This window comes from Vipera berus, assembly GCF_964194415.1.
Source record: "Vipera berus genome assembly, chromosome: 2".
Taxonomy (NCBI): domain Eukaryota; kingdom Metazoa; phylum Chordata; class Lepidosauria; order Squamata; family Viperidae; genus Vipera; species Vipera berus.
Window position 1 is genome coordinate 263,560,887 of NC_138203.1, and position 26,039 is coordinate 263,586,925.

The following is a 26,039-nucleotide window of genomic DNA, read 5'->3' on the forward strand; positions in this document are numbered from 1 at the left end:
AGAAGCACCAAAACCACCACCACTGCTATAAAACTGCATAAAGTATTCATTAAATAATGCTAAAAAAAACTGTTTTTTTTAGGAGAACGAAGGATTTTTCTGAGTTGGTCCCTCTGTTGCAAGCACAGCCTGTAGACTGAATCTCGAATGTTGTTTTCCTCTCTTCTTTGCTTCAACGGCCCGGATGTTTTTTTGGTGTTTTTTTTTTTTTGCTTTTGACAAATTCAGTCTTATTATTCCCATAATAATTTCGCACAGTTTTCAGTCATTTCCCTTCTTTTGTGTCAAGAAGGAACGGAGTCACACACAAACCCCCCCCCCACTTATTTTCCAGGACAAGTGAACGAGAACGTCAGAACATCCTCCAATCACAGGAAAGAAAAGCTCCTGAAGAGAGAGCCACAGCAGGAACTGAATTCCCCTTTCTGAATGACAGTTATTTTTTTCAGACTCTCAGCACCAACTCGAAAAAACCGTTAACCACTTAAAAAAAAAAGCATGGTTTTGGCCAAGCAAGGCGAATTTCCTAAGGGCAACTCACATGGAGCAAGTCCTCCCTGTTTATCAGAATGAAGACACAGAATCAGCCGCCCGGGCAGAATTAGTCAATGCAGATTCAGAATCTTTCCCCCCCACACGAGGCAAGACAGACATCTGGTTCTCAAAAGCTGGTACAACAAGTGGCAGCTGCTGATGATCCTAGGCACATGGGTGAAGAAAGGATGAATGGTTACTGGGTGGGGAGAAGGAAAAATTGCCCAGGGGGTGGAGGGTGGGGGGTTGGATGACATCTTTGCAAGAGGCTGTAGTCGGAAATCGGTTTGGGCCATTCTCTGGATAGGTGGGGGTGGGTGGGTGGGAGGAAACCATCATAATTCGAAATGCAGGATTAATCAGGAAATCTTCTTAGGCAAGAGGAATGCTCTCCTATGAGCACTTGTGAATCTTTCACAATATACCTGAGCCGGGCAAGTGGTGACTGCTTTGCGGTAGAAGAATTTGGGAGTTGCAGGAAGTAAAGGCCCAACTCTGGAACAGCAACACAGCCTTTGCAAATTTGCCACAGCCTTTCCATCTCTGCAGAAGAGGCATGGGAGCCTGCAGGGAACAGCCAGGCCTGGAGAGGAACCAATAATACACCACATGGGCTTACCTGCGAGTACCTGGATAGCTCTAAACCAGGGGTAGGCAACCTTGGCTCTTTTATGACTCATGGACTTCAACTCCCAGAATTCCTGAGCCAGCATGGCTCAGCTTGGAAACCTCTCTTTTTCCCCTCAGCATGGCTGACTCAGGAATTCTGAGAGGGTTTTTTTTAAATTCCATTTATATCCCGCCCTTCTCCGAAGACTCAGGGTGGCTTACAAGCTTAGCAGTAGCCTTCATTCTATGTATATGCCTGCTTATTAGGGCTTTCACACACACCCCAAGCGGCATTATTACAAAGTCAGCTTATTGCCCCCAACAATCTGGGTCCTCATTTTACCTACCTCGGAAGGATGGAAGGCTGAGTCAACCTTGAGCCTGGTGGGATGCGAACCTGCACTAATTGCAGGCAGCTGGTGTTACTTAAGGAGGCATTAGCCCACTGCTCCACCAAGGAGTTGAAGTCCATGAGTCATAAAAGAGCCAAGGTTGCCTACTCCTGCTCTAAACAGTGAAATATTGTTTCAGTGCAGCCGCTCAGGCAAAGAAAAACACAAAAACTACAGAGCAGTTTCAGAAACTAGGGACATACCTGGGTCAACTGCAGTTTGCAACTGAAGAACGACGGTAGATAGTATTAAGGTATCTCCCTTCCCAAACCAATTATGGTTTAAGTCACACCTACTGGCAAACCATAGAGGCAAATTTCTAGAGAGCCTCCCCCCAGCCTCGTTTTGTCCAGCAATGGCTATTCCCAGGAATTCTGGGCATCCTATTTCCACGTAGTTGGAGGACACCAGTTTGGGGATTGGGGTGGAACGTAGTCTGGATTCACGGAAGGGAGGGGCTGCCTTCCAAAAAGGCAGCCAAGCTTAGTTTGGTTGGGAGAAAGGGAGTGAAGAAGGCTCCGCCCTGACACTTCTCAAGAGTATATATTCTGCACTGCAGATAGTTGCTTTAGTTTGGCAAGATTCTGTCTCTAGATGACGAACAATGAAGGAAACTACTTGGAAGTAATTCTACATATCTTTTCTTGGTTCAGGGAACTTGACAGGGATGCAGTTCTAGGGGCTAAAAAGATAATTCTGGGAGAGGAAGGAAAAACATCATACATGAGCCCAAAAGGTAAAGGTTTCCCCAATCCAGTTGTGTTTGACTCTACGGGGCCTTGCTCATCTCCATTTCTTAGCCAAAGGAGCCAGTGTCGTCCAAGGACATTTCTATGCTCCTGTGGCTGGCATGGCTATACGCTGAGGCACACAGAACACTGTTACCTTCTCACTGAAGTTGTACCTATTTATCTACTCCCATTTGCATGTTTTCAAACTGCTAAATGGGCAGGATCTGGGGCAAATATGGCTGCTTGAGTCTCAAACCCAGGCTGACAGCTTTCCAGCTGACAAGCTAAGTGTCTTTAACCACTGAGCCATCTGCCCCCTTTACATGGGCCAAAGGGGCTCCCAACAGACAAGGCGTGCCAGAACTACATACTAATCATGAACCACGGGTTCATCTTAAGGGGCAGCTCTTCCAAAACCAGGTTTAAAACATCTTGAGCATAATAAATGTTATGTGAACTCTAGAAAAAGGGAGCAATCTCTGATCTACACCCCAGTGCAGGGGTAGGCAACCTTGGCTCTTTTATGACTCGTAGACTTCAACTCCCAGAATTCCTGAGCACATAACATTTATTTATTATTCCTCTGTCCTAGTCCTATTAGATCTCTCAGCGGCTTTTGATACCATCTACCATGGTATCCTGCTGCGACGTCTCAGGGGGTTGGGAGTGGGGGGCACTGTTTTGCGGTGGTTCTCCTCCTACCTCTTGGGCCGTTCACAGTCGGTGTTGACAGGAGGGCAGAGGACCGCCCCGAGGTCTCTCGTTTGTAGAGTTCCTCAGGGGTCGGTCCTCTCTCCCCTTCTGTTCAATATCTATATGAAGCCGCTGGGTGAGATCATTCGTGGTTTTGGGGTGGGGTATCATCAGTACACCAATGATACCCAACTTTTTCTTTCCACCCCAAACCAACCCAGTGATGCCCTCTACGTGATGTCCCGTTGCCTGGAGGCGGTTCGGGTTTGGATGGGGAGAAACAGGCTCCGACTCAATCCTGCCAAGACTGAGTGGCTGTGCGTACAGGCATCTCGAGTGAACCATTCTATTCCATCTTTAATGATGGGGGGTGAGGTGTTACCCCCCGTCGATAGGGCTCGCAACTTGGGTGTCCTCTTGGATTCGCAGCTCAGCCTTGAAGATCATATAGGAGCCGTGACCAGGGGCGCTTTTGCCCAGGTTCGCCTGGTGCACCAGTTGCGGCCCTATCTGAACTGAGATGCCTTGCGCACGGTCACTCATGCGCTCGTGACCTCCTGGTTAGACTACTGCAATGCTTTACATGGGGCTTCCCTTGAGGACCACTCGGAGGCTTCAACTGGTGCAGAATGCAGCCGCGCGAGTTGTGATGGGGGCCTCCCGATACTCCCATATAACACCTCTGCTCCGTGAGCTGCATTGGCTTCCGGTTGCCCTCCGGGTGAGATTCAAGGTGCTGGTGATGACCTATAAAGCCCTAAATGGCTTGGGTCCAGGATATCTGAGTTCCCTTCATCCTGTGCGCTCCCACAGGGAGGGCCTTCTCAGGGTGCCGCCAGCAAAGGATTGCCAGCGGGCAACACCCAGGGGGAGGGCCTTCTCTGTGGGCACGCCTGCCCTCTGGAACCAGTTACCCGTAGAGCTTAGGACTGCCCCTGATTTTCGTTTGTTCCGCCGGGACCTGAAGACCTGGCTCTTTGAGCTTTCCGGCCAGGACTGAGGATTTTTTAATTTTTTTAACTTATTGTAATTGGGTTTTTAATCAGAGATATGGGGGTTTTAGATTTTAATCAAGGAAAATTTAATCTATTTTAATTGCTATTAATTTTTGTATTGTAATGTTGTTTTAATTGCCTTGTGAACCACCCTGGGTCCTACAGGAGAAGGGCGGTATATAAGTTTAATAAATATAAATATTATGCTCAAGATGTTTTAAACCTGGTTTTGGAAGAGCTGCCTGTGCGCAGTGAGATAACTGTGAGAAGAGGCGGGGCGGGAGGCCTTTTCTGCTTCAGACAGCTGAAACTCAACTGTATTATTTCTATCCCTATGTCGCAGAAATGGTGCTGCATAAGGGCTTGAGAACACAAACCAGTACAAGTCTGGTCTCAGTCATGACATCCATAGAGATAGCAAATTTCTATAAAGAAGGGATAGTTCTTGCCAACAACAAAAGCTGCCATTTTAGCTCGGAGATTTCCCACAAAGAATCAGATATTTAGTTTACAGGATCCATTTACACGTTATTGGGGTAACAAATGAATCCCACAACAAAATACAAGTAGCCTTCACTTACCGACCACCTATTCAGCGACCTTTCAAAGTTAAGACAGTGCTGAAAAAAAGAGACTTAGGACCGGTCCTCAAATTTGTGACTGTTGCAGTGTTCCCCCTGTCATTGTGATTGTGACACAGCTGTTTGGCAACCACAGCACACATGTAATACGATGTTCATACATTTCCCGAGTCATGTGATGGCTGTTTGTGACTTTTCCCCCCCCCCCCAGCTTCTGGCAAACAAAGTCAATGGGGAAACTGGCAAGAAGTCACAAGTCACACATGACATTGCGTTTAACAACTGCAGGGGATCTGTTTAACAACCACGGCCAAAACTGACATCATAAGTCTACATGGTCACATGACTCTTCACTTTACAATCCTGCTGCCCACAAAGTTGCCAGTCCTTGTTGAGGTCTGTATATGAGTGACACCTCTAATTTACTCTCAGATCTTCTCCTTCCCTTCCCCCCCCCCCCGTAACATTTAAGCCAATATTTTGGGGGTCTTCAGCATGCTTAGTTCTTCTTGGGCTGTTCTGGTTTTCTTTGAAGTTCTTGCCTCCAGCATTGTGTTGGTATTTGCAAAATTTTCCCTTCTCAATATCTTTTAAGCAGAGCCCTTTCAAAAGTCGCTGCTGAATTAAGTTTTACGAGATGCCAATGTGCCACTGTTAAATGTGTGGGAACACTCATACTACTTGTATTTTAATAAGCCTGCAACCAGAACTTTGAATTTAATTCTGAAAGGTGCCTCTGAGGGCAATAAAACATGCTTGCTCTAAAGCAGGGGTGTCAAACTCAATTTCATTGAGGGCCGCATCAGCATTGTGGTTGCCCTCAAGGGGCCAGGTGGGTATGGCCAGGGTGGGCGTGGCCTAGTGGGTGGGCGTGGCCTAGTGGGTGGGCGTGGCTAGAGTGCGTATGGCCTACTGGGTGGGCGTGGCCAGGTCTACATCGTTCGCATCAAGGGTGCCTATGGGGGCCTGGGCAGGAGTGGGACAGATCTGAGGGTCTCTGGCAGAAGGAGGGTCTCTGGGCCAGGGCCAAGGCAGTGGGGGCCGTTCCCTCACTGTTTCCAGGATGGCTTCGCGGGCCACATGAAACCACTTCGCGGGCCGAATCCGGCCCCCGGGCCTTGTGTTTGACATGTCTGCTCTAAAGAATTGCAGACAGCTGTTACATTTAGGTATCTACGTATTTCAAAGCACCTTTTTGAATGAAATCTAAAGCACCACACTGATGAAATTCAATTTTTGTTTTGCCTTATGGAGCATGTCCACCAACATATCACTTAAAAGCCAAATATGGCTCTCATCATACCAGCACTCTCCTGCTTTTCAATTCATGTGAGCAGTCCTTGGATGAATAGACAAAGTGGAATGTCGTTGGTTCCAGAGAGGCAAAGCATGTGATCATTCTATAGAGACATTTCCCTTTATATTTTTATAACAATTTCAAAAAAACAAACTCTGTTTAAGGGTTAGAAGCAATGTGCTCTAATGTGTGAAAAGTTCTGGATAATAAAGGGGATTTTTAAAAGAATGGATTTTTGGGGGGGATGTGATGGAAATGGAGGATTTCAGTTGCTTTTTGCAATTTGGTTGAAGGGAGTCTGAAAATAAAGCTTTCAGCTGACCATTAAAACATTAAAATTATTCTAAAAGCTTAATACGGTCGTTTCTGCAAGTATAAAAAAAGGCTCTAGTCCTCAAAGAGCACAAATGTAAATGTGTCGATGCTTTTTTAAAAAATTAAACAAAGATAGAATTTGCTTCTTCGCTACCTTGTACCTTTTAGAAAGGGCTCTCTTGTCCATTTTTTGAGTCTAATCTGGCCAGTTTTAAGTACGTTTAATTTAAAAACTGGCATAGAAGTGTGATGATAACTATGCACGGCCCAGAAAGTGGAAAGCAATATTTTGATATGTCAACTGCAAGATCAATCTGAGTGATTTTAAAAAAAAACAAAAAACCACTAACAAAATAAGGGCACTTAATCCCTACCATTTTTTCCTTACCGAAAAAACCTGCAGTATAAAAAGTTTGTCAGCTCTTATTCTTCTATTCTACCTCTCTGTCCGAAGCCCATTTCTACCCCTTTTATAGTACTCTTATTCAATCCAACAGAAAGCATCTGTTTACATGTCCTAGATTTTTTTTTAAAAAAAACCCCTCCAGAATGCCCGTTCCTACTGGCATAGTTCTTACCCATATTCCTCAGCAATCACCTTCCTTACATGCTAAACGGTACTGTGAGGCCAAGTCTGACTACAGAACAACCGTGCTGACTACTATAACCTGCTTGGCCCTGTCTATCTCAATTCACCATGCTGGCTACTTTTTTTTTTTTTTTGGACAGTGAACAACTGATTTATGATTTGCATTTGGCACTAGAAACATCCCTGCTTACATTTATATATTTTTTTATTTTACTTATGTCAGCATTTGTACTCTGCTTTTCTGTGCAGGCACGTCCCTCAGTTCCTCATCTAAGAAAACCTATGTGACCCTGTTTATTTCCCAGCGGCCAGGTAGTCTGGAGGCGGGGAATTAAGACTCTTTTATGACTTGTGGACTTCAACTCCCAGAATTCCCGAGCCAGCATAAAAGGGCCCCACCCCGGATGTGGTCCCTGGTTTTCTCATGTTTGTCTGACTCCTGCCTGAGCCTTATTTCTTCTCTTCGCACAGCTGCCAAAGACGGTCATCCTAACAGCTGTTCACTCACCCTGGCCTAGAGCTCGCCCTGCTATTACACATCTCGGCCAGATTTTCTGTAAAAATCTTTTATTGGGAAGGAGGAGAGTTCAACTCCCAGCAACATGATTTCCTGTTTGGGTAGAAGTGCTGCTCGGGCCCTAGAGTTTGATTTTTGCCTACAGCAACCAACCTGAGGGGAGAACTGCTCTTGGGTGCCGGATAGCTTTTGCCTCCCCTCGACAGTCGCCTTCTGATCATAGCTGCTCTAATGGCACCGAATTCCACAGTGGAAACTAAAGCCACCCCCCTGGGGGACGAAGGCTTGGAGGGCAAGGGAAAGTTATGTACAAAGGAGTGCCCTAAGCATTGCAAACGGGCTTGCGCTTTGGGCCTCACCGGATAGGAGGAAGAAAGGGGAGCATGAGAAACAGGCAGCTCACCGGAGACAGTATGGATTTCCTGCAGATGTAGCCTCAGGCCCGGCTTCCTACCTACCATACTGGTGAGCTTGGCATGATTGACAGTAGACTCCTGGGGGTCAGCAGTCAATTCCTGAGAGCTCGATTTAGCACAGAGCTGAGCTGGCTGTGACACTTTACCTCCTGTTATGACCGTTGTCGTAGCCATACTGTGTGCCATCAGCACTCTTCGGTTACGGGGGTCTACTTTGAGCTTGCTGGGCAGCTTAAATTTCACCGAGCATGAAGGAGCGAACTTGCTAGGGGTGGGTTTCTCTTTAAGTTTGTTCTCCTTCCCAGGAGCTCCTGACTCTGCGGTCTTGTTGTTTGCTGCTGTCCAGCACGGGGTAGGTGCACGAGGAAGACTCTGGTTATTGCGCCGGTGAATCGATTTAGGAACTCTTTGCTGCTGTGGAGCACTGCAGCCAGTCTTGGTGTCAGTGGCTGGAGGGGGGCTTCTTTGGAGTGGAGGTTGAGGCTTCTTCACCATGGATCCTTCTACCAAAAGACTAATGCCAATGTACTGGGGAATCTCCACAGCAGCCTATTGTGAGAAGAAGAGGGATTGGTAGGGATTGGTCCAAAGGAATCTATCAACCTCTCTCGAGGGCAAGTAAGAGCAGGAGAAAATATCTCACTAACTGTTATGACCCAGGTGGTCAAGGCAAGGCAGGCCTCTATTGCTTTCAATAAAGGTTCCAACAAATGGCCTTCCAACGACCGCTAAGGCTCCACCCCACGCTACTCTAAAGGCAGCCACCCTCAGTGCCCCACACAACAGTCCCTGTATTACAAAGAAAGTCCACAGAGTAGCAGCACACTCATAGAGCAAGGTCCAGGGTCTCAAGTTCAGTCCACCTGGCTAAGCGAGTACACGAGGCAAACTGTAGTCCACCAGGCAAAGTCAAGGCCCAAGACAAAAGACAGTCTTCAAGGCAAAGGCCAATTACAAGGCAAAGCAAAGGCAAAAGGCAGGAGTCAAAGCCAGGGCAGTGTAAGCCAAAACAAGCCATTGTTCCTGGCAAAGACTTAACTCCCCAGAGTTAAGTCAATCCATTCCAGATGACCCTTGTGAGGAGGGTTGGGGTGACCTCCTCCCAAGTAGTCTCGCAGCCCTTCTCTGAGCTTGCCTACACTCTGCTCTCTGTGCCCTTGGATCAGGTGGGGGAGGCAGCAGTTCCCCAACAGAGGGGCTCTGCTGCCTATCGGTATCACTGCCTGTCAGCAGCTGATCCTTCCCTGTGTCTGTGAAGGCAGGCAGTTCTTCCATCGGGGTCGACCACCTCCTTCAATGCCTGAGGGGCACTGAATTGTCCTCAGTCCCTGGCTTCTCCAAACATTCCAAGGGAGACGTGCCATTCCTGTCAGACGGTCCTGTTTCCAACTCCTCCTCCTCCTCCAAACCAGGGTCTGATGGGACCATGACACCAACTATTTAGTCTGCTGCAAATGATAGTAAGGAAATATAGCTGATCACCACACCACAAGTAAATAAGGTAGGGTGCAGCACTTCACTAATGTTATGTAGATACAGGTACTCCTTAACCTACAACCACATCCAGGACCGGAGTTTTGGTTGCTAAGCAACACAGTCATTGTGCCAGTCATCCCATAACTGACTCAATTTTATGACCATTTTTTTTAACCACAGTTGTTAAGCAAATCATGCAATTGTTAACACAGTCATTAAGTAAATCCAACTTCCCTCATTGGCTTTGCCAGCTGGGAAGGTCCCATACTGTAATCAAATAACCCCAGGACACTGCAGCCATCCTAAATGCAAGTCAGCTGTCAAGCATCCAAATTGGAATCACGTGACAATGAGGGTAGTGCAATGGGTGTAATTTCAAAGACAGTTCATAAGTCACTTTTTTTCAGCACTGTTAAAATCTGGATGGGTAATTAAAAAAAATGGTCCTACGTTGAGGACTACCTGTGCTCTGTAAAGCATGGGTACAGGAAGATTAACAATTGTGCAATGAACACCAGGATAGTTCCAGATAGATAATTCCAGAATTATTTCCTACAGATTCTTTTCAATTTCAGATTCAGAAATTATTATTTTTGGTATGGTGGAAGGGGGTTGGTCTAAATTGTAAGCAAACAATATTAACTTTGGTATTTTGCATTTCAAAGGTTTATATATGAAGAAAAGGTACAGAATAGCAATTCCCTCTCCTCATCCATGCATTTCTAGATGTACGTCAGAGGATCCCTCAACCTTCAAGTCACAGTTCACCGGTATACATGAAGAAATGGAGAATTTAAACCTTCTGTTACATGAATAGGATGTTTACGGTTAGGATAGTGCTCGAGGTTTTATACAAAATGCACTGGTATTTTGTATTTCTGAACAATAAAAGAGAAATATTATGTGTCCTAATAATACACTTCAGTGAGTACGCAATTCAAGTCTAAACAAACAAAAATGTGTAAGTGATTGTGCAAAATAGGAATTTCATGCTGAATATTGCACCTTTAGAGAATGTGAATGGGGAGAGAAGAATGGCTAGATGGCTGAGACAAGCAAACAAATACCTTATAGCAGTGTTTCTCAACCTTGGCCACTTAAAGATGGGTGCACTTCAACTCCCAGAATTCTCTAGCCAGCTATGCTATGAATTCTGGGAGTTGACGTGCACCCATCTTTAAGTGGCCAAGGTTGAGAAACACTGCCTTACAGTACTGATCAAGATCCATACTCTATATAGATAGGACACATACATTTCTCTGACCAAAAACAAACAAACAAAAGAAGGACTGAGTAGTGCGTTTTGCAATTCTGCAAGATCAAAAAATGAAAAAGCCAGTTTCAAGCAAAATTAATCTTGCATCTAGACCAGGGGTAGGCAACCTCGGCTCTTTTATGACTCATGGACTTCAACTCCCAGAATTCCTGAGCCAGCTTGGCTGGCTCAGGAATTCTGGGAGTTGAAGTCCATGAGTCATAAAAGAGCCGAGGTTGCCTACCCCTGATCTAGACACAACCAAATATGGAAGCAATCTATTCATTTTGCTTGGAAATGATGAAAACATAAATGTTTCGTGTCCTGTTGTGTGTATTGTACCATTAAAACTCAATAAGAGACCCATTCTTTGAGCCTAATGTTCCCCTCACAGAAACAACAAAATTTTCACCCTTAGTTAACCCTCATAAAGCAAATATGAAAATGTTTATGACAACTCTGAAATATGAATAGAGCATAAATACGTTTCTGATTTTCATTCTAAATAAGAGTAGTTCTCAAGAATCGAGTTCTTGAGAAATGCAGAAAGAATATAATATTTAGGACAGAAAACAAGCACTACCCAGTATACAGATCTCAAACATCTGGAGTTTTTTAAAAAAATCATGTGTGAATATATGATTCTGCCTTTGTTAATGCCCGGCCGGACAAGTGTATTCTTGATGCTAATTCACATGGTCTCAGAATGGGTCACAGATACAATTTCTTTTGGCTCAAGAAACAAAACAACACAAAACACACATACACACACAGTGTAAGCAGGGAAAACAGCTGGACTCATTCAAAAAAAAAACCCCACCTTCCACCGATAAACACAACAGTTTCACCCCTCTGCTACAATTACATCAGTATGAATTTCCCTGACTATTTCTTGGGCTTTGTTAGATAAAGAAGCAAAGGACAGAAGTTAAGCAACTGGTTAAGCAACCAGAGTGTGGGGAAAATATATTTATTATTTATTAAATTGATATGTTACCCATCTCACTAATAAAGTAACTCTGGGCAGCTTACAAAATGGGAAAAGGATAACTATAAAAAAATTATTTATTTATTTATTTTGATTTATATACCGCCCTTTTCCCGAGGGACTCAGGGCGGTTTACAGGGCAAATTAAAACAGTACAATATATACAGGTTAAAATAAAATAAAATTAAATATCCCCCAAATAATTAAAAATTAAAACCTTAACCCAAAAACCCTCAGTCCAGGCTGGCAAGCTCGAATAGCCAAGTTTTTAGGTCCCGGCGAAACGAGCGAAGGTCGGGGGCAGTCCGGAGTTCCACAGGTAAATCATTCCAATGGGCAGGTGCGCCCACAGAGAATGCTCTCCCCCTGGGGGCTGCCAGCCGGCACTCCCTGACCGGCGGCACCCTGAGGAGGTCCTCCCTGTGGGAGCGCACAGGATGATGGGAAGTTGACGCTGGCAGCAGGTGCTCCCAAAGATAGTCCGGACCCATGCCATTTAGAGCTTTGTAGGTCATCACCAGCACCTTGAATCTCACCCGGAGGGCAACTGGGAGCCAATGCAGCTCGCGGAGAAGAGGTATTACATGGGAGTATCGGGAAACCCCCATCACAACTCGCGCGGCCGCATTCTGCACCAGCTGAAGCCTCCGAGTGGTCCTCAAGGGCAGCCCCATGTAGAGAGCATTGCAGTAGTCTATCCGGGAGGTCACAAGCGCATGAGTGACTGTACGTAGGGCATCTCGGTCCAGATAGGGCCGCAACTGGCGCACCAGGCGAACCTGGGCAAAAGCCCCCCTGGCCACGGCTCCTATATGATCTTCCAAACTGAGCCGTGAGTCCAGGAGGACACCCAAGTTGCGGGCCCTATCTATGTGAGGTAACACCTCACCCCCCCATAATTAACGATGGAGTAGACTGGTTAATCCGAGATGCCGGTATGCACAGCCACTCAGTCTTGGCGGGATTAAGTCGAAGCCTGTTTCTCCCCATCCAGACCTGGACCTCCTCCAGGCAACGGGACATCACGTCAAGGGCATCACTGGGTTGGTTCAGGGTGGAGAGAAAAAGCTGGGTATCATCAGCGTACTGATGATACCCAACTCCAAAGCCACGAATGATCTCACCCAGCGGTTTCATGGAGATGTTGAACAGGAGGGGCGAGAGGACCGACCCCTGAGGAACTCCACAAACGAGAGGCCTCGAGGTCGACCTCTGCCCTCCTGCCAACACCGACTGCGAGCGGCCCAGGAGGTAGGAGGAGAACCACTGTAGAACAGTGCCCCCCACTCCCAACCCCCTTAGACGCTGCAGCAAGATACCATGTTCGATGGTATTGAAAGCCGCTGAGAGGTCTAATAGGACTAGGACAGAGGAACAACCCCTGTCCCGAGCCCGCCAGAGATCATTCACCAGTGCGACCAATGCCGTCTCTGTGCTGTACCCAGGCCTGAAGCCCGATTGGTACGGGTCCAAATAGTCAGTTTCCTGCAGGAACAGAGGGAGCTGACGTGCCACCACGCTCTCAACAACCTTCGCTACAAAGCGAAGGTTGGAGACAGGACGATAGTTGTTCAAAACAGCTGGATCCAGGACAGGCTTCTTGAGGAGGGGTCTCACCACCGCCTCCTTCAAGGCGGCAGGGAAGCTACCCGCCCTCAAGGAAGCAGTTATTACTGCATGGATCCAGCCTCATGTAAGACTTAAATAAGAACTAAAGAACTAAAAGGGGACAGACAGCATGGGGTGGAGGCTTCTCTCTTATCCTGTCAGCTACCCCCAGCACTGAGCATCCCTATGGAGGCGCCAGGTCAGCTGGAAAAGCCAGGTTTTCAAGCTCTTTCGGAAGGCCAGGAGCCTGGGGGCTGACCTCACTTCCGAGGGGAAACGGGTGGTGGCCACAGCAGAAAAGGCACTTCTAGAGCCTCCCAGCCAAAGTTCTTTGGCAGACGGGATCCAAAGAAAGCCTCTTCCCACTGGAGCGAGCAGAGTGGGCCCATCCCATTGGGGCAAGATGCCTCCTCAGAAAATTGGGACCCATGCCATAAAGGTGCACTAGTGCTCTACTTCCCGTCTTCGTTGTTTTTTTTTATTGTTATGATTTCTATTGCAGTGAGGAGGAACAACTGTGCAGGGGGAACAGCAAAGCCACCCCCAGTGCCACAGGAGAAAATACGTCATCGTGCCATCTTGATTTCAGGACCAGGATGAGAGACAGAAGTTTCCACCAATCGGAAGACGCCATCCCACTACTTTGATAGTGATTGGTGGGACATGGAAGAAGACACCTCAGACACAGTGAACTACATACTCCACTTAGCCATTCGTTTAGTAACTGAAGTTACAGTGGCGCTGAAAAAACCCCCGATTTAGGACAGTTTCCACCCTTACGACCGTTGCAATATCCCTATGGTCACGTGTTCAGAATTTGGATGCTTGGCAACTGGCATGCATTTATGACGGTTGCAGTGTCCCAGGGTCATGTGATCAGCTTTTGCAACCAAAAGCCAAGGGATAAGCCAAATTCACTTAACGACCATATTATTAACTTAACAACTGTCATGATTCACTTAACAACCTTGGTAAGAAAGGTTGTAAAACAGGGCAAAATTCACTTAACAACTGTCTTGCTTAGCAACGAAAAGTTGGGGCTCAGTTGTGTTTGTAGGACAAGGATTGCCTGTACCTTGAGTTGCAAAGGCAGAACCCCAATTAGGCAAACCCGAAATAAAGAGAATCAACCTGGAAAAATAATGAGGTAAGCATTCCAAGGAGTTTAACAAAGATGGGGACACTCACCTGTTTATAGATGAGCTCAAAGTTTCCCGTGTTGCAGTTGCGATCGTATTTGCGGTCAATGACCACACGCAAGGTATCCTCCTGCACACTGGCACACAGCCGGGTGGTGACAGATGTAGAGGCTGCCATGGTGGGGCTGGCATTGATCTCAATCAGCCACGGCTGATAGTTTTCTCCAAAGAGAAAGTCTGCCCCATAAAGCTCAAAGCTGTTTTTGCGGAACTCTACGAGGTCCTGAGAGGTCTGTATGGCATGAATGATGGCCGCCTTCATGCCAGGCACAATCACCTTAGACCAGGCCTCTGGTGCCCCCATTTTCCGCAGGTGGATCTGGAACTGATCAGAGGACCACATGTTGTCTGGGGGAAGCTCAGAATGGCGGTTTAGGGAATTCTCATAATGTTTCTGGATGGAGTTATTGCACAAGTGGATGGAACTGGGGTGAAGAAGAAGATGGGGTCAATAACTGGCACCAGATCTTATGCCAAGGATTTTAACACAGGATACAGTATATATATCTACTAAGCCCAGTCCATAAAAACTCCTTATTGGGCACATAGGAAAGGTCCGTCTCCTGTCTGGATCTGAAACTCTGGAACAGGGGTCTTCAAACTTGGCCCTTTTATGACTTGTGGACTTCAACTCCCAGAATTCCTCAGCCAGCGTGCCTGGCTGAGGAATTCTGGGAGTTGAAGTCCACAAGTCATAAAAGGGCCAAGTTTGAAGACCCCTGCTCTAGAACATACTTTCTTTGGAATTGGGATCAGTCCTCACTTCCTCTGTTTTTTAGAAAACACACAAAAATGCCTCATTTTACTAATCTTTCCTATTGGTACTTATCATATGATAATTGCGATCTGATGTTCATAATTATTATATTTTATGTAGGGATCCTTGGTGCTTTCTGAGCTTGGCAATTTTCTTGCAGGCGTTTCATTACCAAACTAGGTAATGTCATCAGTGCATATTTAATTTATTATACCCCACATTTTATTACTTTTATAAACAATTCAAGGCAACAAGCATGTGTAATACTCCTTCCTCTTCATATTTTTCCCACAAGAGCCACCCTGTGAGGGTGGGTTGGGCTGAAAGAGAGGGACTAGACCAAGTCTACCTAAGCTCATTAGATTTTAATTAGGTTTGTTTCATTCTTTTGATTTCTTTCTGTTGTTTTTATCCTGCCTTTATTACTTGTAATTATTCTATTACTTGTAATAAATTCTAGGCCAGTCATGGCGAACCTTTTAGAGACCAAGTGCCCAAACTGCAACCCAAGACCCACTTATGTATCGTCGGGTGCCGGGTGGGCGTGGCCCATTGGCTGGGTGTGGCCCATTGGCTGAGCGTGGCTGCGGCGGTAACGGCAGACTGGGTGGGACTAAAAAGTTCAATCAATCAATTCCAACTTGGCGAGATCTTTTTTTTTCCGGCGAGAAGTTGAAATTGATTGATTGATTGAACCTTTCTCTCTCTTTTTTTTTTTTTGCACACGGCGGTGGAGGCCGAAAGCAAAAAGGTTTTATAAAACTCAGCTGAAGGCCTAGGACTGGGGCGATGGCGTGTGTGCCCACCACGGCTCTAGGCAGTGAACACACACTCATCCTCCTCCTCCTCCTATTTCCCCCCACAACAACAATCCTGTGAGGTTGGTTGGGCTGAGAGAGTGACTGAACCAAGGACAACCAGCCAGCTTTCATGCCTACAGCCTGTCTAGAACTCACAGTCTCCTGGTTTCTAGCCTGGATCCTTAACCATTAGACAAACTGGCTCTCTCTTTGTAGTAGAGTTGAATGGCACTCTTTGTAAGAAAAGCAACAAATTGTACTAATATAAGAAAATTATACTAGACGTAATACAACTTCAATTTGGAAAAGCAAAGCAAACAGATATTGGAAGCAATGTCCTGTCGAGCCACATCAATGATCTACTTATTTCTGTAAGTCTGCCATGATAAATGAGAATAGTCTTCTAAGAGTTAAGCGAGGAATCCTTCAAAGTTTTAGCACTATAAAAGGCAGAGACAACTTTTCTGCCACAGGTCTCTGCTTTAATATGTAGACTTTTTTTCTTGGTTCTTCCCCCCCCCCACCCCTCTTCTTTTGATTCTCACAAAATAACGCTCCTTTCAACCAATATTTACTTGCTCATTCTGCTGTGAAATACTATTAGATATTATTTACAGCTCTTTTTAAAAATCCCTTCAAGTATACCTACTTCTCAAGTGAGTTTTCATGTCTATATTGAATTGATACTCATTTTCACATTCTAGTATTTTTGTGTCCCCCCCCACTTTTCCCCCCATTTCTAGTCACCCCATATGCTTCTTTTCCTTGCCTTTCCTGTAAGGCAGAGGTCCCCAATCCTTTGGGCACCAGGGACCGGTGCCAGGGACCAGAGGGGGAGTGGTTTTGAATATTGCCTGCATCCCAAGGATGGAGCTTTGCTTCTTTGTGCGGCCCACTTGTTGGCATGCTGCGGACCAGTGCCGGTCCATGGACCGGAGGTTGGGGACCCCTACTGTAAGAGAGAAATCTAATAACATACTATTTCATAGTTGCTGTTCAGTAAATTTTTCTATACGAAGGACCCAGTTTAATAACAATAGGATTTTCAGTTAAGTCACTGGAAGCATATGACTATATGAAGCTGCCCATGCTAGAAGCAGAGCTCCAATGTTTTCATATAGACTCCCTCAAGCATAATATTTACTCTGGAATAACATGAATAACCCTGAATATTTTAACGGGACATCAAACAATCCCCCTTAAGACAGTGAATAAATTAATCCAGGGGTCTTCAAACCTGGCAACTTTAAGACTTGTGGACTTCAACTCCCAGAATTCCTCAGCCAGGGCTGAGGAATTCTGGCAGTTGGAGTCCACAAGTCTTAAAGTTGCCAGGTTTGAAGACCCCTGGATTAAACCAATGTTCTTAATGAAACTGCCACAAAGCCTCATGGCTCATTCTTGCTCTTGTGTGCATCCACACATGGAATAATATAAACAATAGAGTCAACAAGAAGACAAACTCACGTATCCAGATTGTGTAAGGAAAAGGGCTGTGTAGAGAAACGGATGTAGCTATGGCGATAGAACCATATGGTGAGCGGATTCCAATCAGTTACCAAAAACCACTGCCGCAAGTCAAACTTGGTGCCAAAGATGAGCAGGGGAGTCTCGATGTATTTCTGCACCACCCATTTGCCATCCTTGACAATCATGGGGTCACAGTCCACTAGTTTCACAATCTCCTCTAAGCGGTCCATGCACATGATGCCTGTCAGAAAATTTGATTTATTTATTTGATCTATTATACTCTTCCTTTCTATATTTATTTACATGTTTGTTATTTTGTCCACGACAACAACTCTATAAGGTAAGTTGGGCTGAGAAAGAGTGACTGATGGAAAATCACCCAGCTGGCTTTCATGCCTATGGTGGGACTAGCATTCACAATCTCCTGGTGGTTGGCCCAACGTCAACCAACTAGCTTTCATACCTAAGGTGGGACTAGAACTCACAATCTCCCAGTTTCTAGGGCCAGCACTTTAACCACTACACCAAACTGGTTCTCTGATGAGTACTTAAGCCAGCTAACAAAATGTTTAAAAGGTAAAAGCAGATGGTATAAAAATTAAGCATAAAATCAAAATTAATACTATTAAAAGCCTGATAAAAGGGAAGTGCCTTTATAAATTTTGTTCAAATACTTGCACATGCCTTTTACTGAATGCCCCATTCATCTTATTGGCTGTAATCATCCACAATAATGCTTAAAATCCAAATCCACAGTTAGTTACCAGTGCAGCATATTATTTACAAATAATCTGAATCAAGAGTTTTGGGAAACCAGGCTTCCGGTGGTGATGCGACGCTGAAGACAGCCATCTCCGGGCTGTCTGCTCCGCAGCTTTGTTGAATCATTGAAAACAGCGTCGATCAGCTGTTTTGGTGATTCAGAAGCCCCCTCCCCGGGAGAAGAGGAGGGGATGAGGCCCCAGGTAGGGGTTGAGCTCTCCGGGGCCACCTGAGCTTTAAGTTTGGGCGGCTGAAGGATCGAGCCCCCCCGAAGCCTGGGTTTGCTCCGGGCTGCGCAGCGTCTCTGCTCCGTGATTTTTAGAGCAGAGCCAAGCGTTAGCAACCACCCCTGCCAGAAGGAAAGACTCTTGAGTATGAAGACGCAGGCAGAGCGGTACAGGAGGTCAAGGTGAAGTGGACTTTTATCTTTACTCTCTAGCTCAACGGATTTTATGGCTTAAAAGTGAAAGTGCGCAACAAGTGAAAGTGGGGGAAGATGGCGACGAAAGCCTCTAAAGTTCTTCGGAGTGCGGGGGCTTCCCCGGTGCAACAGACTTCGTTGCAAGCCTTGCTCCCTCCCGCACCTGCTCCGGCATTGACGCTTAAGGATTTACAGGATGCCTTTGAAAAGCAAACACAATTAATGTCAGATATGATGGAAAAGCTGGAGGAGAAATTGGAGGAGAAGATGGAAGAGAAGTTTAGAGCAATGAGGGCAGACATCTTGTCTACAATTGAAAATGTGGCTGTATGTGTGCAAAGCTTGGATGAAAAAGTGGAGGATCTTAGTCAAAAGAACTCTATATTAGAAGCAAAAGTATTAGAGAATGAAAATATAAGGGATAAAATGGATGGAGACTTGAGTCTTGTTCAGTACCATCAGATGGAGTTTGCTATCAGAATCAGGGGCTTAAAAGAGAATCCTAAAGAAGATTTAAAGCAGCTGATCTCCGAAGCTTTGGAAGTGGTATTGGGTCAGTCAGCAGCTGAAATTGAGGGAAATATAGATAAAATCTTTGGTGTGAACTCATGGATTGCAAGGCAGAGGAAGTTACCTAGAGATGTGGTGGTTTACTTTACAAAGAGAGCAATTAGGGATGAAGTTATTCAAGTTGCTTATGATACTAAGTTTGTGGTTGCTGAGCAAGAAGTTCTGGTTTTAAAAGAGATTCCTCCAAAGATTTTAAGGAGAAGGAAAGATTTTGCCTTCCTAGCACAGGAACTTAAGAAATGTGACATCAAGTTTAGATGGGAGATCCCAGTGGGCATGGTGGTGATGCACGAAGGTAAAAGACACCGTCTGGTTACAGTGACTCAGGCACGTGATTTTTACAGCAAAGTTTTAAAAGCAACCCCTCTACCACTTCTGGAAGCTGTAAAGGGATATGGCGAGGGAAAGCCTCAAGACGCTGAAGGAATACAGACAGAGGAGAATGGTGCTGGAGGGGATCAAATTACAGTTTCATCGGCAGCTGCTGGAGAGCAGAGGATGACGCGTGCCGCTTCAAGACGAGTGAGACAAGAGCAAGAACAAGATCAGCAGAAAGTTATGGAACCTCCAAACCGTACTTACAGTGAAGCTGTGGGAGGGGCGCGGCCTAAGGAAGTTAAAGGGGTCCTGGCAGACGTGCTCCAGAAGCTTCGGGACGCCAAGAATGGCGACTAAGTTCCTAACCTGGAATGTTAATGGATTAAATTCACCACAGAAGAGAAAGAAAGTTTTTCAATATTTAAAACAATTTAAGACTGATGTTATCTGTTTGCAAGAAACGCATATTAGGGTTATGGACCAAAAGTATTTGTTGAACTCAAGGCTGGGCACGCAATTTATTGCCTCTGCAACGAACAAGAAAAATGGAGTGGTTATTTATGTTAAGAGTACTCTGACAGCGGAACTAATTGAAGTAGACAAGCAAGGAAGATATGTTATGATAGATCTGCTGTTAGAAGGCAAAAAAATGCTTTTAGTTGGACTGTATGCTCCTAATCAACAACAAACTGATTTCTTTAGTTTACTACATACAAAGATTACCCAGTTGGATTATAAATCTTTTATTTTTATGGGAGATTGGAATGGTGTCCTAGATGTACAGCTGGATAAAGCTGGTTTTTTTAAGCGTGCCCCGAGTCATGCTAGACTGCCTAAATCTTTTTTTGAAATGAAGGATGACCTGGAATTGCGAGACATTTGGCGGGATACACACTTACATGAAAAGGATTATACTTTCTTTTCTGATAGACATCAATCTTTTTCTAGGATTGATTTTATACTACTGACTAGTGATCTTTTTTCTAGGACTAAGAAGGTAAAGATTTGTGCAAGAACTATATCTGACCATAGTCCAGTTTGGTTGGAGATCAACAAGGACAATAGAGATAGGCGCTCCTGGCGCGTAAATCAGAATTTGTTTAGAAACCAGAGAAATGTGGAAGAATGTAAAAAGCAGATGAAGGATTTTTTTGAAATTAATATGAACAAGGATACCTTTATGGACATGGTTTGGGATGCTAGCAAAGCCTATATGAGAGGGGTGTTAATATATATGAACAATAAATATAGACGTAATTTGGAAGTTAGAAGGAAAGAACTGGAGAATGAAATTAGGAAAAAAGAAAAGGCCCTAATTTTGAATCCATCGGATGCGAAGATTAAGGAGGTTATTAAACTGCTAAGAGGACAATTTGATAAGTTGATGGCTGATCAGGTGGCAACTAACTTACGGTTTGCTAGGCATAATACTTTTTGCAATGCCAATAAACCAGCCTACAGGTTAAGGAAAAAACAAAGGGCTTCTAATATAGATAAAATTGAATACAAAGGAAAGGTTGTGTTTCAACAGGATCTTATCAAGGAAGCCTTCGTGGATTTTTATTCTAAACTATATGTTAAGGAGAAGATTAATGAAACAGATATTGATGTATATTTGAAGAATGCTAGCATCCCGGTTCTTACACAAGAACAAAAGGAGGAGATTAATCAATTGATAACAGAAGAAGAAATTTTTATAGCAATTAGGGAACTGAAGCTGGATAAAGCGCCAGGTACGGATGGTCTGACTGTGGTCTACTACAAACATTTACAATTGGAGCTGATAAAGCCATTAAGGGAATTGTTTCAGACAATTCAGAGGGGGGGAAAGGTGCCTCCGTCTTGGAGAACTGCTTTTATTTCTTTGATTCTGAAGGAAGATCAAGATGCTACTCAAGTAAAAAACTACAGACCAATATCACTTTTAAATACAGACTACAAGATATTTGCTAAGGTGTTAGCTAATAGATTGATGAGGTTTTGCAACAGATGATTCATGGGGATCAAACCGGGTTTATTAGTGGTAGACAAATGAAAAATAATGTGAGGCATATAGTTGATGTGGTGGAGTTTTTGGAAAGGAACAACCAGATCCCTGCGGCGCTAATTTTTTTAGATGCTGAAAAAGCTTTTGATCAATTGGATTGGCAATTTTTGATGAAAGTTTTAGATAAAATGAATTTTGGGGATAAATTTTTACAACCAATTAGGGCATTATATCAAAAACAAACTGCCCGAATAATAGTTAACAATAGTCTGACTGAAGTATGCAATATTGAGAAGGGCACAAGACAAGGGTGTCCATTATCACCTTTATTATTTGTTTTAACATTGGAGATATTATTGATAAAAATACGGAACTCGGAAAAAATTAAGGGTATTCAAATTAGAGATCAGGATTATAGATTGAGGGCGTTTGCAGACGATCTGGTTGTTACGGTGACCCAGCCAGAAAACTCTGTTGTGGACCTGATGGAGATAATAATGCAATATGGGAAGGTTTCTGGATTTAAGGTTAATGTACAAAAAACAAAAATTCTGGCCAAAAATATGACAACACCGCAAAAGGCCCTTTTAGAAGGATTAACTGGATTTGAGATTGTTAAAAGGGTTAAATATTTGGGGGTGTATTTGTCACCCTCAAATGCAAAGTTATATAAAAATTATGAAAAGTTATGGGGAAAAATTCAAAAAGAATTGGAGAGTTGGGAAAAATTGCAATTGTCTTTACTGGGAAGAATTGCAGCAGTGAAAATGAATGTCCTGCCTAATTTTTTATTTTTATTCCAAATGATACCGATTCTTAAAAAAGACTCTAACCTGGAAGAATGGCAACGGGGTATCAATAAATTTGTGTGGGCAGGGAAAAGGCCACGAGTTAAACTTAAAATTATGCAGGATACTCGTGAAAGAGGTGGTCTTAAAATGCCTAATCTTAAATTATATTATGAAGCTGCTGCGTTGTCAGGAATAAGTGATTGGATTAATTTGACACAAGGGAGATTATTAAATCTTGAGGGCCACGACTTGTTATTTGGCTGGCATGCATATTTGTTGTATGATAAGAAGGTAGATAATGTGTTTAGAGTGCATATTTTAAGACAGGCATTGTTGAGAGTTTGGAAGAAGTATAGACATAAGTTAGACTGCAAGATGCCGTTGTGGGCAATCCCGAAACATGCAATAGAAAACATAAATGTAGGCTTCAAACATGATGTGACTACGTATAAGGAGATCTTAAGTTTGGAAAGGAACGTCTGGTGTTTGAAGCCGTACAATCTCTTGCGAGATGAGAAGATCGTTCAAACTTGGTTCCAATATACTCAATTACGTGCCAGGTGGAAAGAAGACCAGAAAATTGGTTTCTCAATGACTGATGAAAATTTGATAAAGCAAATTAGAAATCAGGGTCCAGCACATATTAAACGGATTTATCTTGCATTGATAGATATTGACTCAGAAACAGAACTTGTTAAAGACTGTATGATAAAATGGGCCCAGAATATCCAAGAAGTTATTACAATGGATACTTGGGAAAAGATCTGGGTGAGGAACGTAAAATTCACGCAAGCCCAAAACCTAAGAGAGAACTTTTATAAAATGTTTTATAGATGGCATTTAGATCCTAAAAAGCTTGCAAGTATGTATCCGAATTATCAACCTAAATGTTGGAGATGTGGTGGTGAAGATGCAACGTATTTTCATATATGGTGGACCTGCAAAAAGGTTAAGGCTTTTTGGATAAAAATTTGGTGGAATATGCAGAAGATCTTTAAGCAAAGGATAAAGTTTTGTCCGCAATTGTTTTTGCTGGGCATAATTACAGATGCTACTGTTGTGGACATTAAGTTGATGTTGAATTTAATTACAGCAGCAAGACTCTTAATAGGTCAATATTGGAAGAAGGAGGAACTGCCAACTATAGAAGAATGGACTTTAAAGGTTTCTGACCTGGTGGAAATGGCAAAGATTTCGGCTTATTTGAAAGATCACTCGCAACAACGTTATATTATGGAGTGGAAAAAGTGGATTGATTATATCCAGAAGAAATACGGGACTAAAAAGTTTCATTTAGCATTTGAATAAGTCTTCCTTTCTATTTTCTTTTTTTTTCTCTATATATGAAATATTAGTATTGTTTGTAGTTATCTTATATGAGCTAGAGAGTGATAGATTTAAGAATTTATTGTTGGTAGCATATGGATGTTTATGATTGTTCTTTGTTTTTATACCCTGTACTTAGCTCTGGGAAGTCAGGGGGGGGGGGAAAGGGGGGGAGGGGTAGGGAGGGATAGGTAGGGGAGGGGGAGGGGGGATTGTTAAAGATAAAATATACTGTAAAACTTTTCAATAAAAAAAAGAGTTTTGGGAAACCAGATAGCCATGAAGTTGACAAAGCCAAAATTAGGGTTGACTGATGTCTGTTGACATTAAATTACACTGAACTGTTCCTACGTAGCTTTCAATGTTCTTTACCAATTATGTGGAAATACAGAATCCGAGTTCAGACATCACACTGAGCCATAATATGGTTTTCTTGGTCTTAGAGTCTCAGGCAAATTCATCTAGTACAACGGTTTCTTACCTAACAAGCCATGGTTAAAGAATGGCTTGGTACAATGCATTAAAATCCAGCCAAAAAAAAAAAATCTACACAGACTGAAACATCCCCCAACTGCTTTGTCAACTCCCTCTCTCAAGGTATTTGGGCTATTTCATCCGTGCCCAGTAGACTTACCTCTGCCACGAGACTTAGCTCCTGGCTTGACAATCCAGATGTTCCTGTCCCCTTCCATGTCCAACTGTGGGACGACTTTTTGCAGTCGTTGCAAGATATCATCACAGCGCTCAATTAGGCTCTCTGTCTGCGTCATCTGGGCCCCTTCGCTGTAATGACAAATACTTGACCCAATAGCATGACCCAATGCCCTTCCATGGTCGTAACCTGTGCCAGGGAGAGAGAACCTATGGCCTATGGATTGCAAACGGCTTCTGAGCCCCTAGAAATTGTGTTACTGCACTACATTTGAGGGCAAGCCATCAAGAAACAACAGCATAATGTGTAAGCCACACAGAGTCGCTTGTTAGTCAGATAGGCCAGAGATCCCCAACCTTTCCGGCTTGGTGGCCTGGAACGAAAGGGAAGAGCACAGAAATGTGCACGTGCGGCCCATGCACAGTGGCAGTGTTACTGCATGCATGCTCAATCAGGCCGTGCACACCCGCAGCGTCACACTGGTACCCGCGCACATGCATAAATGGGCTGCTGGTACCCATGCAAACAGGCCACTGGAGCCCGTATGCATCTGCAAATGGGCCACTAGAGCCCGCACGGATGCGCAAATGGAGCCATTAGCACCTGCGGGGTGGTGCTGCCACAAGTGGGGGGGGGGACTCGCAGCTATTCTCATGGCCCGGCAGCCAAGAGGCCACGGCCTGGTACCAGACTGCAGACCATCGGTTGGGGAGCCCTGAGGGAGGCGACATATAAATTTAATAATAAATAAATAATTTCCTAACATTTGGAGACAGAACAAAATAAGAAAGTGTATCATAAACTGCTCGTGTTAATACACTGAAAGTTCTCGTGCATCTCCCTCAACAGGAAAATCACTGGAAAATCAGTCCCATGGCCTCATCAGGCCACTGTTTCCCTACTGTAGGCCTTGGTTGTCAGAAGGCTGCCCACCGCTGTCCTTTTCAGCATGGAACCATTAGCAAGTATTTGTTTATTTTTATTTGGAGGAAGTCCTCGACTTACGACCCCAACTGAGCCTAACATTTCCATGGCTGAGGTGCTTATTTGGAGACCTGTGCCTCATTTTATGACCTTTTCGCCACAGTTGTTAAATGAACCCACAGCGGTTGTTAAGGGAATGATGAGGCAGTTTTTTAAAGGGAATCTGGCTTCCCCCATTTGACTTTGCTTGTCGGAAGCCAACCGGGAAGGTTACAAATGGTGATCACATGACCCCAGGACTCACTGCAACCGTCAGAAATACATGCCAGTTGCCAAGCACCCAGATTTTGATTTCAGGAGGCTGCAATGGTCATAAGGGTGAAAATCAATCATAAATCACTTTCTTCAGGGCTGCTTTAACTTTGAACAGTTACGGTACTAAGCAAATGGTTGTAAGTCGAGGCATACTTGTACAGTTGCAGAAATGAGATCTATTGATTGCAGAAACTGGTGGTTTCCCCCCCCACACCGGCCTTCACCCCAAAGTTGAAACTTTTGTGCTTACTGGGCTATCTGATAGTAGCTGTGCAGAAAGTCCTGCCAGTGTCCTTTTGACAGCTGCAAGGCAGATCCAGAGTCTCTGTCGATGTCCTGATGTTTCAGGCTGCTCAGGTGCTCCTCACAAGCGTGTATCGCTGTCTCAATCAGCTGGGCTGAAAAATTGGCCCCTTTCTTGTGGCGGATGCGATGCTTGGCTTCTAGAAGTGAAAGATTAGTGACCCAGCTATATACTGGGTACGTGACAAGGGACAGCCTGAGCACTGGTGTCCCAAAAGGCAAAACTGGTGGAAAGCCAAGATGTTTTGTTTTGTCTCTAAATATTCCAAGTCACGCTTGGCTCCTGATGAGTGCCTAGGTGTCCTTTTGTTCATCTGCAAAAGGAATCTGTCATGGCCCCATCAGAGGAGGAGGAGGAGGAGGAGTTGGAACCGGGACCCTCCGACAGGGGTGACGCATCTCCCTCGGCATGTTTGGAGAGGCCAGGGGCTGAGGACGATGCTGTCCC

General features: G+C 44.5%; 1 protein-coding gene across 1 annotated transcript in view; it reads right to left on the reverse strand.

Moving 5' to 3' along the window:
• Positions 1–893: 893 nt before the first annotated feature.
• The window catches only part of TTLL3 (tubulin tyrosine ligase like 3), a gene marked incomplete at its 3' end in the record, with an annotated part of 40,711 nt that continues 15,565 nt past the window's right edge, over positions 894–26,039 (reverse strand). The window contains exons 8-13 of the mRNA XM_081319085.1: positions 25,539–25,731; positions 24,032–24,180; positions 17,220–17,463; positions 14,185–14,620; positions 7,816–8,218; positions 894–1,117 (exon numbers count right to left, since the gene is read on the reverse strand). Coding sequence (XP_081175211.1) covers positions 894–1,117; positions 7,816–8,218; positions 14,185–14,620; positions 17,220–17,463; positions 24,032–24,180; positions 25,539–25,731 — 1,649 coding nt within the window. The remainder of the gene's footprint in view (positions 1,118–7,815; positions 8,219–14,184; positions 14,621–17,219; positions 17,464–24,031; positions 24,181–25,538; positions 25,732–26,039) is intronic.